The 18061-nt window shown below is 38.7% G+C and overlaps 1 protein-coding gene across 1 annotated transcript in view; it reads right to left on the reverse strand.

Annotated features, from left to right (window-relative positions):
• Window positions 1-14612: 14612 nt before the first annotated feature.
• IMPG2 (interphotoreceptor matrix proteoglycan 2) overlaps window positions 14613-18061 on the reverse strand; it is a gene marked incomplete at its 5' end in the record, with an annotated part of 86024 nt that continues 82575 nt past the window's right edge. Inside the window, one exon of the mRNA XM_082696192.1 lies at window positions 14613-17454. Within this exon, the coding sequence (XP_082552318.1) occupies window positions 17442-17454 (13 nt within the window). The 3' untranslated portion in view covers window positions 14613-17441. The remainder of the gene's footprint in view (window positions 17455-18061) is intronic.

Here is an 18061-nt window from a genome sequence, read left to right on the forward strand (position 1 = left end):
TCCAGTTAAGAGTATATGAAGGAGCAAGTAAAAATACTAAAAGTGTGGCAAAGACCCCAGGAAAATATGATTTAACCAAATCATAAGAGGTCCCAAATCGTGAGGGGAGGAGAAAGGGGATAAAAAGAGGTTCAGAAAGAAAAGAAAAAAAAAAGAAAACGAATAAAGAAAAAATATAAAAAAGAAAAAAATATGTATGTATATTAGATAAACTAGTTAAAAAACGTTAAAAAAGAAAAGGGTAAAAGTTTAAAAAAAATTAGCAGAAGAAGAGAAAAAAAATTGAAAAAGAAAAAAAATTAACTGCAAGACTAAAGAATCATGGGGAGAAAGCCATGAGTTCCGTGCTTTGCTTTCTCCTCCTCTGGAATTCTGCTGCTCTCTTTGGTATTGAAACTGCACTCCTTGGTAGGTGAACTTGGTCCTGGCTGGATTTCTTGTTGATCTTCTGGGGGAGGGACCTGCTGTAGTGATTCTCAAGTGTCTTTTCCCCAGGCGGAATTGTACCGCCCTTACCAGGGACTGGACTGAGTAATCCGCTCTGGTTTGCTTTGAGGAGGTTTTGTTCCCTGAATGCTTTCCGTAGAGTTCTGGAGGATGGGAATAAAAATGGCGGCCTCCTGGTCTCCGGTCCGGAGGAGCTGAGAGCCTGGGGCCCCACTCCTCAGTGTGCCCTCAGAGAACATCGCCCAATTACTCCCGTCTCCCTGGCCTCTGGCTGTGCTCCGAGCTCACCGAGCCTGCGACTGGTTCAAGGTATCCCCAAGCTGAGAGCTCCCTCCTCGGCTCTGTCTCTATAGCCGGCTTTCCCATTCTAAAATATTTTATTTATTTATTTGACAGACTGAGATCACAAGTAGGCAGAGAGGCAGGCAGAGAGAGGAAGGGAAGCAGGCTCTCCGCTGAGCAGAGAGTCCAATGCGAGGCTCAATGGCAGGACCCTGAGATCATGACCCCAGCTGAAGGCAGAGGCTTAACCCACTGAGCCACCCAGGCACCCCCGGCTTTCCCATTCCAATACCCGCAAGCTCTGCGACACTCAGACACCCCCAATCTTTCCGTGACCCTGCGGGACCTGAGGCCACGCTGACCCCGCGTGGGCTTCACCCCGATTTGACCTCTGGAGCGATGTCCCTCAGTGGAACAGACTTTTAAAAGTCCTGATTTAGTGCTCCCTTGCTCCGCCGCTTGCCGGGAGCCGGCCCCCACCTCCCGCAGTCTATCTTCCTGTCACTTTGGATTCACTTCTTTGCCAGTCCTTCCTTTCAGAAAGTGGTTGATTTTCTGTTTCTAGAATTGCTGTTCTTCTTCTCTTCGATCTCCTGTTGAATTTGTAGGTGTTTGTAATCTTTAGATAAGTTATCTAGCTGATCTCCTGCTACCTGAAGTAGTCTCAGCCTGCTACTTCTCCGCCATCTTGACTCCTCCCCCATTGTTCTGATTTTGGCTACATCTACTATTTTCTTTTTTTTTTTTTTTTAAGATTTTATTTATTTATTTGACAGAGCGGGAGAGATCACAAGTTGGCAGAGAAGCAGAGAGAGAGAGAGTGGGAAGCAGTCTCCCTGCTGAACAGAGAGCCTGATGTGGGGCTCAATGCCAGGACCCTGAGACCATGGCCTGAGCTGAAGGCAGAGGTTTAATACACTGCATCACCCAGGTGCCCCTATTTTCTTATTTTTAACACAGGACACCAGAAACTATAAAATCAAATAAAGGTAAAGCTATTTCATTATAATTAAGTTCCTAGGTCTTGTGTTACTCACCCCATTCTTTAAATCAAACCAAACTACCCATGCAACAATCAGCCAGCCACTGATAAAAGCAAATCATAGGCAATCCTAATCTGGAATCCCCTTGTTTTATTCCTACCTTGCTCTTGCTCCACTCTGTCTTTTGCTCCACTTCAGTCTCCCACCCTTCTCTTTACATTTGCACTCTATGAATGACTTTGTCTTAACCAATTTAGTATCTTTGTTGCTCCTCAAAGTATCACTTTGTTCTTTGGATTCACTTGACCCTAAGGTTCTCAATTCACTCTTCTTGCCATTTCTTTGGAACACAAATCCCTACAAAGAAGGATTTAGGACTATGTCATATGAGGTCAATGCTGCAGACAGGTTAGTGTGTGGTGATGCCATGTTTGTGGGCTGTTTAGTCATTATTCCCTCCCAAGGAAACTTGGCTACCATTGCTATTCGATGATGCTTTTTCACTTAGACCAACTGAGAGCTCATCTCATCCACAAACATGAAAAAAGAAATCATTTTTTCCTGCCTTTTATGACTTGCATGTAGCCGGGATACTTGGTGCCCCTCTCATGCTCATCTAAAAACCTAGGATGGTGTTTAAAATGGATTCTGACTTTTTTGTTAAAAAAAATTAATCTTGGGGCACCTGGGCAGCTCAGTGGGTTAAAGCCTCTGCCTTCGGCTCAGGTCATGATCCCGGGGTCCTGGGATCGAGCCCCGCAATGGGCTCTCTGCTCAACAGGGAGCCTGCTTCCTCCTCTGTCTCTGCCTGCCTCTCTGCCTACTTGTGATCATTTGTCTGTCAAATAAATAAATAAAATCTTTTTAAAAATTAATCTTGTTAATTTCTTTGCCAAGGAGTTCAAAATTAGTAGTTTTACTTCTCTTAAAATGTATGCAATTATATGTTACAGTGTTTAAGACAAAATTATCCAAAGTAATGTTTACATCTCTCTCCCATGTTCTACAATGCAACTCAACCCTTTAAAATTAAGACACACTAATCTATTAATTTTTAGTCATTTCTTATTCCTTTGACATCTACTGTTAAAGAGTAAATAATCCAGTAAAGAAATATATGGTCAAGGCTCTAAAAAAAATACACTAACCCACTATAAGAAAGGCATGGATCTGGATGTTTGTATATACACATGTGAGTATGTGTGCCTTCACGGGTGCATAGATATGTATATACATGTTTTGGAAGTGGAAATTGACTAGTGTTGATTTATTCTCTCAAATTCCTAATCTCTGATGTTAACCACATGAATTTGTAAACTGGTTCGTTTACAATTAGGAGCAAGGTATGTTGCCAAAGAGCAGAGCAAAATGAACTGTTCCACATGGGAACAACAGGAAACAAAACTCGTGATCTTTGTCTTGGTAAAATTATGCTAATTAATTAATTAGGCTAGAACATAAATAGTTCATTAATCTTAGAAGAAAATCTTGTATCTTTCGAAAGTAACCTGTTAACTCACTATTCCTCACACTCAAACTCATCATCTAGCACTCTCATATCAGCAAAACCTCAGCAGCAGAGGGAGCCAAGGGAGAAATAGAAATTATTTCTAAAGTTGGACATATAATCCTTTATGCCATAAAATAAAATATAATCTAAGCATCCCCATTTCTATTTAAAAACCCCAAAATGTTTATGGTGCCCAGAACTTGAAATTTAAGAGTTATCTAATTTTTTTTCTTTTCCTTTACTCCATATCTAGGCATTCTTTAAATCTTGTCAACTTTTCCCATATAAAATTTCGTCAATGCATTCATTTCTATAAAATCTTCCACATTTCTACCCTCATAATGTCATGCCTGAACTATGACAACCACCATTGAACTGGCCTCCTTATGTCCATTCCTTTTGTATTCTAATATTATATAGGCATACCTTGAAGATATTGTAGGTTTGGTTCCAGAACACCACAATACAGCAAATACCACAATAAAGTCAAATGAATTTCCCACTGCATATAAAATTTATGTTTACACTATACTATAGTCTCCTGAGTGTACAATAGCACTATGTCTAAAAAACAATGTGCATACCTTCATTTAAAAATACTTCATTGTTATGAAATACTAACCATCGGGGTGTCTGGGAGGCTCAATTGTTTAAATGTCAGACTCTTGATCTCAGCTCAGGTCTTGATCTCATGATGGTGAGTTCAAGTCCCACACTGGGCTCCACACTGGGTGGGCATAGAGCCTACTTAAAAAAAAAAAAAAAAAGATTCTAACCATCATCTGAACTTTCAATGAACCATAGTCTTTTTGCTGGTGGAGGTCTTGCCTCAATGTTGATGGCTGCTGACTGACCAGGATGATAGTTACTGAAGGCTGTGGCAATTTCTTAGTATAAGACAACAATAAAGTTTGCCATATCAATTGACACTTCCTTTCACTTGACATTTAGAGGCCATGGCACAGTTATTAATTGGCCTAGATTCAATACAGTGTCTCAGGGAATAGGGAGGCTTGAGGAGAGGAAGAGTGATGGGGAAACTGCTGGTCATTAGAACAATCAAAATTTGTCACTGAAGTTCCCCATGTTATATGGGCATGGTTCATGATACCCTGAAACAATTACAATACTAACATCAAAGATCACTTATCACAGACCACCATAACGAATATGATAATCATTAAAAAGCTTGAAATACTGCAGGAGTTACCAAAATGTGACACAGAGACATGAAATGAGCAAATGCTGTTGGAAAATGGTGCCACCCGAATTGCTCCAAGCAGGGTCATCATCAACCTTCGATTAGCAAAAAAATACATTATCTGCAAACCCCCATAATGTGAAGTACAATAATATGCCTGTAAATCACAGTGACAGGAAAGAAAAACAAAGTCCCCCAAGGTCTGCCATCAGGATGTTTCTTACCTCCAAGAGCTTCCTGTTGTCCATCAGAGTAAATTTACCATGGTCTGTCTGGTGTTCCCACACCTTACAGCCGCAGTACCTCCCACCCATCTAAATGTACCCCCTCACTGCTTCCCAGCCTGAACGCTCTACCCTGGTAGGCCATTCTCCTCTCATGCTGCAGCTACTCTCACCCTATCACCTGTAAAGTCTGCTAGAACCTAAATTCAACCCAGGACTAACCATCCTGGCTCAGCCTATTGACCCCACAATGAATCCTCTCTTCCTCTGACTCTCCTGAGCCATAGAAATAAACTGCTCCATCCAGTCATGTACTTGATTATATTCTCTATGTTTGAGTTCTGTCTTCCCAACTAGATTCCAAGAGGAAGGATGCTTCATGCATCTTTGACTTTCCCACAACAAGGTGTTAAAAGTTTCAATAGAGACTTTTATTAAAAAGTATTTTCCTAAACATTACAGTAAAGCGATAAACTGGAACAACACCCAAAAGTTTATAACTCGGAATAAAAATTAAGAATATTTTTAAAGAATGCTAGTAAAAATTTACTTTTTAATAATAATCTTATACTCGAGTAAAAAGTGACCAAATGTCATAAAACTAACTTGTACTAACTCATCTTTGGTTTTTAAAATAATAAATTAAAAGATATCCTGGCCAAATTCACTTAAGCCAAAGTCTTAGCAAAAGAGGTGAGTGGAAAGTCAAGCCTGGACATGCTCTCGTGCTGACGGCTGACAGCCCCTCCATGCCAGGCCAGCAGGAGGCCCGGTCTGGAGAACACCCTTGCAGTCAGTCCAAGAACCTGCTTGGCAGATACTATAAGCAGACTGGCCAAATGGAAAGAAGGTTCTATGACTTGATTGCCAAGAAAGCATGATAAGAAAAAAACTTGAAACCTCAATTAAATAAATAAATCTACAAATCTTTCTTAGGAAATATTCAGAAATTCAGAAAATACAATGGTATTCCTTCCATTAGTCATTCTGGCAATTATTAAAAACAGAAATAACCTAAAATAAATCACAATATGTGAATGGCTAACATAACTTTTGGTAGAGCGATCTCAGCACTCTCAAAGCAAAGTGGCCAAATAGGTCACCCAGACAAGTGAAGTGGGCTAGGTGGTAGGAAATCTCCTGATATTAAATATTTTGTCAACTAATTCAAATATTTGTTAATATTGCAAAGTCCAAACAGTTGGCCCACACACAGCCAGCTTGCGACCTCTGATCTACCTGGTAGAATGTTTTTGATATGCTATTAAAGAATTTTTAATGAAAATGCTCTTTGCATAATAGTAGGTTAAAAGAGGAAAGAATACTAGCAGGAAAGACATCCAAATAATAGCTGTCTCTGGAAGGAAACTATGGATTATTTGTTTTCTTTACACTTTTCCATATTTTTCCAAATTTTCCTCAAATGAAGATTTATAACACTCCAAATTTTTTTAAGATTTTATTTATTTATTTGAGAGTGGGGACAGAGAGAGAATGCTCACAAAAGCAGGGGGAGGGAGAAGCAGTCTCCCCGCTGAGCAGGGGCTCAGTGTGAGCCCAATGCAATCTCCATCCCAGCTTGAGCCAAAGGCAGACGCCCAACTAACTGAGCCATCCAGGTGCCCCTATTACTCTGTATTTTTAAAAACTATCTTAAAGAAGGAAAAATACACTTTCTCAGCCCTTCCTTTGTGTCCAACATTAATGTCACAGCATTAATTGGGTGATGTCTCTAAAACTTGGCAACTCAGAAAACTTGGCATCTCGTTTATTATTCTTCAATCAGTCATGTTAAATTTTGGGTCTAAATTACTATGAAGTCCCACAATTTTGAATAGCATTAAGACTAATTTAACAGGGTCTCAGGGTGGCTCAGTGATTCAAAGCCTCTGCCTTCGGCTCAGGTCATGATCCCAGGGTCCTGGGATAGAGCCCCAGATTGGGCTCTCTGCTCAGCAGGGAGCCTGCTTCCTCCTCTCTCTCTGCCTGCCTTTCTGCCTGCTTGTGATCTCTGTCTGTCAAATAAATAAATAAAATCTTAAAAAAAAAAAAAGACTAATTTAACACTATGAACAGATTGCAAACACTGCTGAAGGCAGATACAAAAATAATGTATATAAAGCACTTGGCCCCAAACACACTCAGTAAAAGGTAACTTTAAAAATAAGGTATTCATGGGGTGCCTGGGTGGCTCAGTGGATTAAGCATCTGCCTTTGGCTCAGGTCAGGATCCCAAGGTCCTGGGATGGAGCCCCATATTGGGCTCCCTGCTCGGTAGGGAGTCTGCCTCTCCCTCTGTCCTTTCCTCTCACTTGTGTTCTCTCCATCTCTCTCAAATAAAATAAATAAAATCTTTTAAAAAGGGGCACCTGGGTGACTCAGTCATTAGTTGTTTGCCTTTGGCTCAGGTCATGATCCCAGGATCCTGGGATTGAGCCCCACATCAGGCTCCCTGCTGCCCGGGAAACCTGCTACTCTTTCTTCCACTCCCCCTGCTTGTGTTTCCTCTCTCACTGTGTCTCTGTCAAATAAATAAATAAAATATTTCTTTAAAATCTTTTGAAAAATAAGGTATTTATAATTAGTAGGGAATAGAGATGTCTCATTGTGAATGCAAACTGAAAATAAGCAACTGCATGGCTTTTTTGAGAGCAGCATTCAATAGGAACAAGCAACAACAGGCCTTCAAGAATAAAGGCAGGAAGAAGTTTGTAAAACAAGTAAATACCAACAAATATAATGCCTATTAACATAAATGGATCAATCTTTTTTAAAAAAGAGCTACAAGATGTATTAGGCAGTTTGCTTTTTACACCATTGATTAGATGTTGATTTATGTTCATTTTTCAGTAAAATGCCCAGAGGTTATTACAATTATAAGGCAGAATTTTGTGTATATATGGGATCTTCCCAATCACATTTTAATGCATTTGGTAGGATTTTCATTTAGACTAATTTACAAAATAAAGAACTCTTAGACTAAATCAATGGCCTTCTGCAAATTTCAGAATTGACAATTCAGAATAGCCAAGTAACTCAATGACCAGCACCACAGGGCGCTACTTGGGAAACCAGGCACCCTTGATTTTCATTGTCATTTTCACACTAATGATCCTTGTCCTCACCTCCCAGCCTCAGTTAGGCTCTTCCAATACCTTCTTGTGTAGCAGAGCCCAGGCAGCACCAAGGGAGAAATTCTTGTCTCTCAGGAGCCAATTTTTAAAAGATTTTACTTATTTATTTGACAGAGAGAGAGCACAAGTAGGCAGAGCGGCAGACAGAGGCAGAGGGAAAAACAGGCTCCCTTCTGAGCAGAGAGCCCAATGTGAGGCTCAATCCCAGAACTCGGGGATCATGACCTGAGCCAAAGGCAGACATTCAACCGAATGAGCCACCCAGGTGCCCCTCTCAGGAGCCATTTAAATCCAGAAGCAGGAACAGGAAATTTCTTCACATTGCGGGCACCCTTGCTAGACTGTTCCTTTGTTCATTGACGTCTTTTTCTTTCATCTGCTATGGGCTCTTCTATCTTGGACCCTGATTTGGACCTCAGAGCTCCAATGATGGACTTCTGCATTTTGCAGCAACTTCTGGCTAACATTGACTTGACTTTAGAAATAACTGCCATTGGCTTGTCTGTCTTGATGCTAACCTCAGCCCATCCTAAGTTTGCAACCATTATCTGTGCCTTCGTTATTAGCCTTTCTGGACCTTTTGCCACCTCCTCCCCACCACCATCACCACCATGTGTGTCTCAGATTCTGACCAGCATAGTTGAGTTCAAATCATGTCCCTGATCGCTGCCATCTTCTCCTTGCCCAAGTCCCCAACCCCTGGTTATCAGAATCCAGCAATAAACTATGATTTTAACTCCTTTGGGGAAGCCTAGGTCAAATATGGCCAGAACTTTATTTAAAGTGTTTATCATAGTCTACTTTTTCTTCTTCTCTTTTTGTTCCCTATTTAGCCAATGTTTATTAATTATTCCAGTGTTTATTTTCTATTCTGCACCCTTCTAAAACTCTCTGGAGAAAAGGCGTTTAGAGACTTGTAAGAACATCCCTGGGAATGAGTAAGATTAGACCCTGGATAATCCTCAGATAATCAGGCAACTTTTCATGAAGCAATTTCCATTTATGTTTCGATTAGTCAAATATAGAAGCTATTTTGCATGCTCTAAACCCAGATATATGAATAGGAGGAAACCTACCTATCTGTTAGAAAGGAATAAAATTTAACCATGGCTAAAGGAAAGTCGCCATCTTTTTCAATAATTCCAGAATCACATAGGACACCCAAACTAGTAGCAGACCAAAGAGAGGCATATGAAAGAGAACAAGAATAACTTTACTTTAAAAAAAAAAAAACAACACCTTATTCCTTTAGGAAGGTAAATTTGATGACAATACTGACATGTAGACCTGCTGATTTTATTTAGTGTTCATCTTAAAAGTGACCAGTTTCAGGGCTAGGGGAAAAGATGTCATATTATTCATCTGCCACACCTCTACTAGCTACTTTAACAACAGATTGCACTGTCAGTCTCTGTTTCCAGCCACTCAGCCCAACATGCCCTCCCATCCACTTGGCACTGTGTAGGCCAGCCTCGGACACAAGTTCTCTGTGACGGTGATGAGTGTGGAGCAGACACTGAGCTCACATAGTAACCATGAGTACACACAGATCACTGTGGCCAGGGAAGAAGAGGATGCCATAGCTAGAAGCCATCAGCAACTCAAAACATGCAGAGGGTCAAGAAGTCACATTAAGACGAGGTGGGGATGGAGACATTACATGTGCCCATCAACACAAAAGTACCTCCCACCTCACTGGTGGCTGAGATGGGAGTTAGGTTTTCAGACCTGGGTGGCTTGTGAGCTCTGTACATGGTCTAAATTTTGGCAAATGGATTAATACTGGAAAATCAGGTCTCATGACTACCTCTGTTGGCTAGAATTACAGCATTTTCCAGTCTCCTAGATAATAAAAAGAAACTTCAAATGGAGTTCTCAAGGTATTTTACTTCCTTTTCTGGTTCTGAGGAATAGTTTTATAACCTGGGAATGGCAATAGTATTGCCCCTTAAATCAATATAAAAGTTGAGAGGTTAAAAACATTGTGTTTCAAGAGCCCTTTGTGGCTCAGTTGGTTAAGAGTCCAACTGTTAATTTCGGCTCAGGTCATGATCTCAGGGTTATGAGATAGAGTCTCACGTCGGGCTCCATACTGGGCATGGAACCTGCTTAAGATTCTCTCTCTTCCCCTCTCCCTTTACCCCTCTCCCCCCAAAATATTGTGTTTCAATTCACATAAGTCTGCGATAAAAGATGGCCTCAACAATGAACATTTTAGGTAATAATTTTACCCAATCATCTGTTCTAAATTAAATAGCATTGGTGCCAAAATGTTTTTAACGCAATTAGAAGGAAGCTCTGGAGTAACTGAATTGTAACGTATTTATCTCTGCAGGTTGTCATGTAGCTCTCATCTTTTCCCAGTAAGTTCTGGAACAGACAGCAGGGATCTGGCTCTTGCTTGGTACACTGCTGAGCCATCCCAAGTGATGCTCACTGTGAGGTCCTGATGTAAATGTATAGATAAGGGCAGCACAATGTATCATAGGCCTGTGTCAGGAAGAAATGATTAAATACCATCAATCAATGTGGCTCCTACCTGGGCCCTGAAGAAATTCCGGCAAAGCCAGTGTGTTTATAACATGTCTCCTAACATTACTGGATTTCCATTTCTATTCTCTCCACCTTGCTTTAATAAAACTGAGAGAAATCATCTGATTTTATAGATCTTTCCAAAATATCAACTATGTATTTTTAAGTCAAAATTAATTTAAGATGATTCTCAAAGTAGAATAATGTTTAAACCTGTTCATTAATGGAAAGTCCATTTAAGCTTGCAGCTTTTCAATTCCAAGTTAAATGCTGATTTTGAAACATCACTGGCAAATCTGAAAGTAAAATAAGAAAAAGTGAAGCAATGGAAAATTTTCCTGGCTCACAGTATTGAACAGAAGGTATTTCCAACCCTCAACATGTGTTTTAGAGCTTTCTTTTTGAGGAAGAGAGATCATTACACTACTGTCATGGAGAGCACTTCATAAGGAAAATAAATCTCTCTAGAAATAAGTTATCTTTACATTAACATTTTTAAGAGAAACAGGAACATCTTAAAGGTGCAGTTCCAACCCAACACTCTCTTCATGTGGATACTTTGAAGAATCTAACCTGGCTCTGCAAACAGGCCATTAAATCCATTTTCCCAACGGAGACTGCAATGTAAATTACTGATTGACTATTCATCTAAAATGAAATTATCACTAAATGGTAGAATGTGACCTAGATACTTATTTTATCTGAGGTATTCCAAATCCAAATAGCATAAAAAAAGGAAAAGAATCATTTTTTTCTTTAGTTTCTATCATCAGGCTTCTCTTATTTATAGTAAGTAAGGTATTAAGACAGCAAAAAGCACAGATTCTTTGAGGAAATTTCACAGGAGTTTTCTCCATAAAAAGTTAAGTGGAAAAATGGTGCCCATGGTAAAATTTTTTAAAGGGTAGGGAAAGGGGCATCATAACTACTAATTTATAAGAATCATTTGGAGATTAAACTCATGTCTGTTTTTTCAAATAAGTACAATTTAATTTTTCCTCAAACTTCAAAAAATTTTGAATCTGTTTTATTTTCTGTGACTTCAGAGCAATAGCAATTTAAAATCTGAATCATGGATCATGAATCATGAATCACCTGGGTGGCTCAGTGTGTTAAGTTCTCTGCATTGGGCTCGGGTCATGGTCCCAGGGTCCTGGGATCGAGCCCCGCATCGGGCTCTCTGCTCAGCAGGGAGCCTGCTTCCTCCTCTCTCTCTGCCTGCCTCTCTGCCTGCTTGTGATCTCTGTCAAATAAATAAATAAAATCTTAAAAAATAAAAAAAATAAAATCTGAATCATAAATGTGTTTCCTTCATTCATTATAGGGAATGAAATATTTAACTTTTGATGGTATCACATAAGCAGCAATATGACTCTAAGTATTTACAAATGATCTGACACTGAGCAAAACGAATACCTGCCCCTTTAGGAGCATGGAGCCAAATAGATGCTTCCAAGAACTTATATCATATATGGGAAATATGACCTGGAGGAATCTGGCATGAAGCTTTCCCACTTCAGGAGTTTTCCTTTGGAGCACAGAGACACCAGCCACTTTGCTAGGATTTAGTTATGAATTTTCCCCTATGGTGAACATGGGGAACCTGAGAGGAAATAAAAAATCAGTTGCTGCTATGTGCAGGATAAGCATGATTAATTAAATTAATTAAAATTAATTAATTAATTAATTTTAAAGGCATAGCATCACTTTCAAAAGATATGATTACAAGAACATAAATAAAACTGGCAGGTTTAACCAACTTATCCCTCTCTCTGGTAGTGCTTTGTTGTGGTTGGTTGGTTTGAAGAAAGGCAAGAACTGAGTCACATCTTGCTCCCTAGTGCCTTTATTTTATTCTGCTCTGTGCAATAAAGAAATAAATAAGAAGTCAGATCATTTTTTAAAAAACACCTGTATTTTAAGATTAAACAATGTTTTCTATATGCATTATGCTCCCAAATCTATCAATACAAAGTAAAGTCAAATTTTTATTCCTACAAACTTGTCTCTGCAAGCTCCCTGATCTTCACTCCCTCACCAACCACACACAAGAAGCTTGTATCTACTATGCTAGCACATTCCTTACTCTTTTTTTTAATTTTATATTTTTTCGGTGTTCCAAGATCCATTGTTTATGCAACACACCCAGTGCTCCATGCAATCTGTGCCCTCTCTAATACCCACCACCTGGTTCACCCAACCTCCCACCCCCCGCCCTTTCAAACCCCTCATATTGTTTTTCAGAGTCCATAGTCTCTTGACACGCTTATGGTTACTTTAAAATCTCTATAAACCATTCCTTTCCAAACAGTTTGTAAACCCCTCCCAGGTCCACCTAATTTGTTCCCAAGATACAAATTAATCATTTGCTTGCTAGTCATAAAATAGGTACCTACATATACCCCACTATCTCAAGCCAATTGAGTTAATATTTACTGTAGACAAACTGTCTACAGTAGGCAAACCATTCTTTGGCTTCATGAATAACAAATTAGCAAGATATGACTCTAACATTAAAGAATTCAGTTTAGTGGAAAGTCAGTGACACAAATTTTAAAAATTATAAAAACATTAATGAATAATGGAATAAAAGCGTGTACATGGTACAGAAAAGGATTTTCTGAGACTCATTCAAACACCCACCTGCCAAAAATATGCATATTCTTCCCCCAAATCTGCCATAGTGTGTGCAATATTGACAATAAGAGTTATTCATTTGGAAACATGAACTATATCCAGAAAGCCTACATACCATTTTGTTGTTACTTAGAAAATCATGATTCCTTGGGGCACCTGGGTGGCTCAGTTGGTTAAGCATCCAACTCTGATTTTCTGCTCAGGTCATGATCTCAGGGTCCTGGGATTGATCCCCAACATAGGGCTCTGCTCTCAGTGCAGAGCCTGGTTCAAATTCTTCCCTCTCTCCCTCTGCCCCTCCCTGCTCACATGCTATCTTTCTCTCAAATAAATAAATAAAATCTTTTTTAAAAATCATGATTCCTTAACAGCTATTATTATCTTAGCACAGATTTATTTGCACCAAAATAAGAAGGGAGAGGTCGGGTCAGAGGGGAAAGACACAGGGAACCAGGGTGGCTCAGTCAGTTGAGCTTTCATCTTTCAGTTTTAGCTCAGGTCAGGATCTCAGGGTCATGAGATTGAACCCTGCATTGGGATTCCCACTTGGTGAGAAATCGGCTTGAGATTCTCTCTCTCTCTCTTCCCTTCTGCCCCTCCCACCCCACCCAAGCATGCCCTCTAAAATAAATAAATAAATAAATAAATAAATAAATAAATCTTTTTCTTTTCTCTCTTTTTTTTTTTTAATATTTTATTATTTATTTGACAGAGAGAGATCACAAGTAGGCAGAGAGGCAGGCAGAGAGAGAGAGGAGGAAGCAGGCTCCCTGCTGAGCAGAGAGCCGGATGCGGGACTCGATCCCAAGACCCTGAGATCATGACCTGAGCCGAAGGCAGCGGCTTAACCCACTCTCTTTTCTTTTTTTAAGTGGGGGACACAAAACATGTGTGTATGTTGGTGAAAAGATAATTTAAAGTTTAGTTCATGGGACAGAGTCCAATAAGAACTAGCTCATTTGGGACATATACTGAAGGACCTAGACAGCTGACCAGCATCACAAGGCCAAGAGCTAACAGTGACTAGGGCTTATCCTGAACAAAGCTTTTTAAAAACAGAGTTATTACTCACTGTTTCTCCTAATTAGTAACTAAAACTAGGTCACTAATTAATCAGTTAACGGGCATTTTTATTAGACACATTTCTCCCTATTTGTGTTTTTATAATTCAGTCTTTGGAATCAAATTAAGACCACTTTCCTCTTTCCAAGATAGATTTAGAACTTCTTCATGCCCTGTTGCCAGAAAGTGAAGATGAAAATGTAAAGAAGAAAGAGACTGAAAATTGAGGTTTCTGATGCTGCTGCTTTTGGTGGTAGCTGATTTTCCTTCTGCCTTTCCCATGCAGGATTGATTTGGACTGCTAACACCATATTTATGTATTATCTGTTCTTTTTAGACAGGTCACCAATTCCTTCTCTAGTTACAGAACAGCTGGTACTAGCTACATCCCCCAGCAATCTTTATTTAACCAACTCCATTGGTTTTCTTTCCATCCCTACCTTAAGCAAATGAGGAAAAAAACAAAAGCTTCTAGAGAGTCAGGTTGTTCAACTACATTATAATCACTCTATGGTAACCAAGAGGAGGGGGAGGGGGAGCTGCCAACCCATAATAATAACTAGATACTGGAGAAGAAAAAACAAAGAAGTAGGAATAAAATCAAGTAAACCCTATACTTGTTTTATTAAGTACTAAATGAGACTTTAGGGCACATAAATGTGAACAAACATCCTTAAACATTGCCATGGTAGAAATTGAGTCTTATTAATCAAATAAATTCCCCTTCATCCAGACCCATGAAAACAGTAATTGTGAATGTACACTCAGTTATGAAGGCTATATGTACAATACTCCAAAGCACTTTATCAATCCAAAAAGTGTGAATTATTTACCATATACTTTTAGTGCTAACTGCATTTTATTGTTTTCAAGTAAGGTGATATTTTTATTAAATACTCTATTACTAGGTTAATGAGTATGTTCCCAAAACCATACAACCCAAAGGAGAGTTAATTCCTTATACTTTTTAAGATTTTTTTTAAGATTTTATTTATTTATTTGAGAGAGAGAGAGCATGAGAAGGGGGAGGGACAGAGAGAGAAGCAGACTCCCTGCCAAGCAGGGAGCCCCATCTGGGACTCGATTCCGGGACTCCAGGATCATGACCTGAGCTGAAGGCAGTCACTTAGCCACCTGAGCCACCCAGGCGCCCAAGTCCTTATACTTTTAAATGAACATTCCATTAAATTGCCTCAGAGAAAGCTCTTTTAAAAAGAAGCTCTTTCAATGTCCTCTGCCCCGTTAGAGCAATAGCTCCTTTAGCCCTATGGATTGTCACCTTGGAAGCTGCATTCTCTGATCTTTCCCACTGTGGTTCAGCTATAGCAAGAGTAGGGCAAAGTCATTATCCTTGAGATGTAGGAGTTCCCTTATTCTTCCATTTAATAGGTGTGGAGCAGACATTCATGTAGGGCTGAATGATTTGTGCTTACACAAAAAGGTCATATAAAAGAGAGAGCCAGAGACATGTCAGCATTCTCAAATTCCCACTTTACTGCTTAGCCTCTAGAAAACAACAATCTTCTTTAGCTCTTTTAATTTGTGCTTCTCCTATGTTCCAGGTGGTGACTTGCCCCAGACTCCTTTTATGCCCATCTAGAACTCTGCCAGCAAGCAGACATTCAAACTGTTGCAGTCTAGTGTTAATGTGTGATAAAGACAAATTTTCTTTTCATTTAACACAAATAAGTTTAGGAAAAAAGTTTGAAACACAAGAAGGTTAAACAGAAATCTTTGAAAGTTTCAGAAATAAAATTATGCATTTAGTAGTGGCAAATATCATTAACATTTATAATGCTTTAAAGATAATTAATTATCAATTCCTTTCAAATGAGCCCAGTAGAAAATGTCCAAGCAGTGGCTTGTGTCTACTCTGAACTCGTAGAAAATCCATTAAGTGAGAAGGGAATGAAAAGGAATACCGAGATACAGGAACCTTCATACCAACCCACACCATACATACTTTGCAAACTAGCTGGATATCTTCTAGACTTTCAATAGTTTTACTATGCCATGTACTCAGAGATCTAGTTTTGGATATCTCCATAATGAGTGACATTGGCAATCATCAAGTTAAGAAAAAAAATACATGAATTAAGTATTTTATCTTATAGTCAGTCTAATCTGGTTAAATCTGATCAGAAAGAAATCAAAATGTTCAAGATTATTTTTGGCAAACATGAAGACATCTAACATAAAATAACTATATCAATAATAAGCTATTTGTATATGCAATTTGATATTAATAGTGAAGATTATTTGGCCCTCTCCTTGCACCCTCCAAAGCTACCCACTCGAAAATTTACTAGAGAGAAAGAGGAAAACTTCCATTTTCAATTAAGATTTATATAATATGTGGATGTTTCCTACCTATATAATTTTTAAAATTTTAATTGCAGTAAAAGTCCTGTCATGTTTCGTGTAAGCAGGAATGAATTTAGACACAAACTATTACATAAGAAGAAGCAATGTAAACAAGCTAATCTATACTATGTGAGGTAGTTAGTGCTGCTTTCCCAATTAATATATCAGGAACTAGAAAAATCCAGGACTTGCCTAGGACAACATGAGATAGCAGAAGAAGAGTCAAGGAGCCCATTAGTTCGACTTAGTCCACCCACCAATCAGCAAAGTATATTAACAGTGCTGTGACTTTGACCAATGCCCACTCCTCCCTGTCCATATGATTAAATTCATCTGCAGTCTAACAGGAACCCATTAAACACTATACATATGTATTGCCCTTGACAACCAAAAAAAAAAAAAAAAAATAGGATACTGACATACTTAACAATAATGTGGTCTTGATTCACATACTGAGGAAATTCAAAACTCTGGTAGAAAAAGTACAAGCCTAATTCTATACTATCGCAAAAATGTTGTTTTTCCTTCAGCAGTCTAACTGCCAAAAATACTTAATGTTTTTTATTTAAATGAGTGTCTGACTACAAACTTTATAAAACTAATTCAAAGGCTTTTCATTCCACAATATTCTAATAACAGACATACTACCAAATATTCACTTACTAAACCTGCCTTCTCCTGAAAGAGTCTTGCCTTATTTTCCTCCAGGGAAACCTGAACCACTGTTTCTGAGTCATACCTTCAGAGATTCAGAAGCAGACCCCAAATCCAGCCCCAATTCTCGGGTCATTATTTTCCTTGTAGAATACTTCCCAGAACTCATACCATTTTCAGTTTCTTTAAATAAAACTTTTGGTCTTTGTAGGCATAAAAATTGCCATATTTCTTACTATATTCTGAAATTTTAAGCTGGAAAAAAAAAATTGGTCTCCAAACTTAATTTTTTGAGTAGAAAATTCTTCTTCTTCCAACAGAGTTTAAAATCCAGGTTAATTATATGACAGAGGTAGCAAGGGATCTCCATCTTCTCTAGGCTTCTGATCAGTTTCAAAATAGAAGTTTTGGTTAAAGCTCTTCCCTGCCATGAAAAAACAAAAACAAAAAACAGAGAACAATTAATGGAAAAAGCAAGAATGCCCTGTAATGCACTTTTGTTACAATACACCACCAAACTATGTTCCTAAGATCACTAATACTTTCTATTTTCTTTCCTTGCAGGGAAGTTTTCCTGGCCTTTGCCAAGTTAAAAAACAAATAAGACAAACAAACAAAAACAGCAACAACAAAAAGAAACCCCACTCTGTGAAGACGCTGTCAAGCTTTTATGAATTCTAAATCAAGCCTACTTTTTCTTGGGATACTCGTAGATGCTGAGACTACGTGAAATTGAAAATGTCATATGGACGGCAGGCCTAACATTTTTGCAATGCTGTCTTCCCTCAGTGAACATCCCTCTTAAGGTTACAGTGTCTGCATGGGCTCTCTTCTGTTTCACAGGATCTTTTTGTTTAAATCTTCTTTGTTACATTGATTTTTTTTTTTTTTGGTATATTTCTTTTTTATTTTTCTTTTTCATTTCTATTTCCATGGCAGATAGTTACCATAAGGAACTGTAGCATGTAGTTAATCTGTGTGTCCCTAATTAGGCTCTCCTGAATCCTTTCTTTTGATGTCCTAGTCTAGAT

This window comes from Mustela nivalis, assembly GCF_964662115.1.
Source record: "Mustela nivalis genome assembly, chromosome: 1".
In the NCBI taxonomy this organism is placed as follows: Eukaryota; Metazoa; Chordata; class Mammalia; order Carnivora; family Mustelidae; genus Mustela; species Mustela nivalis.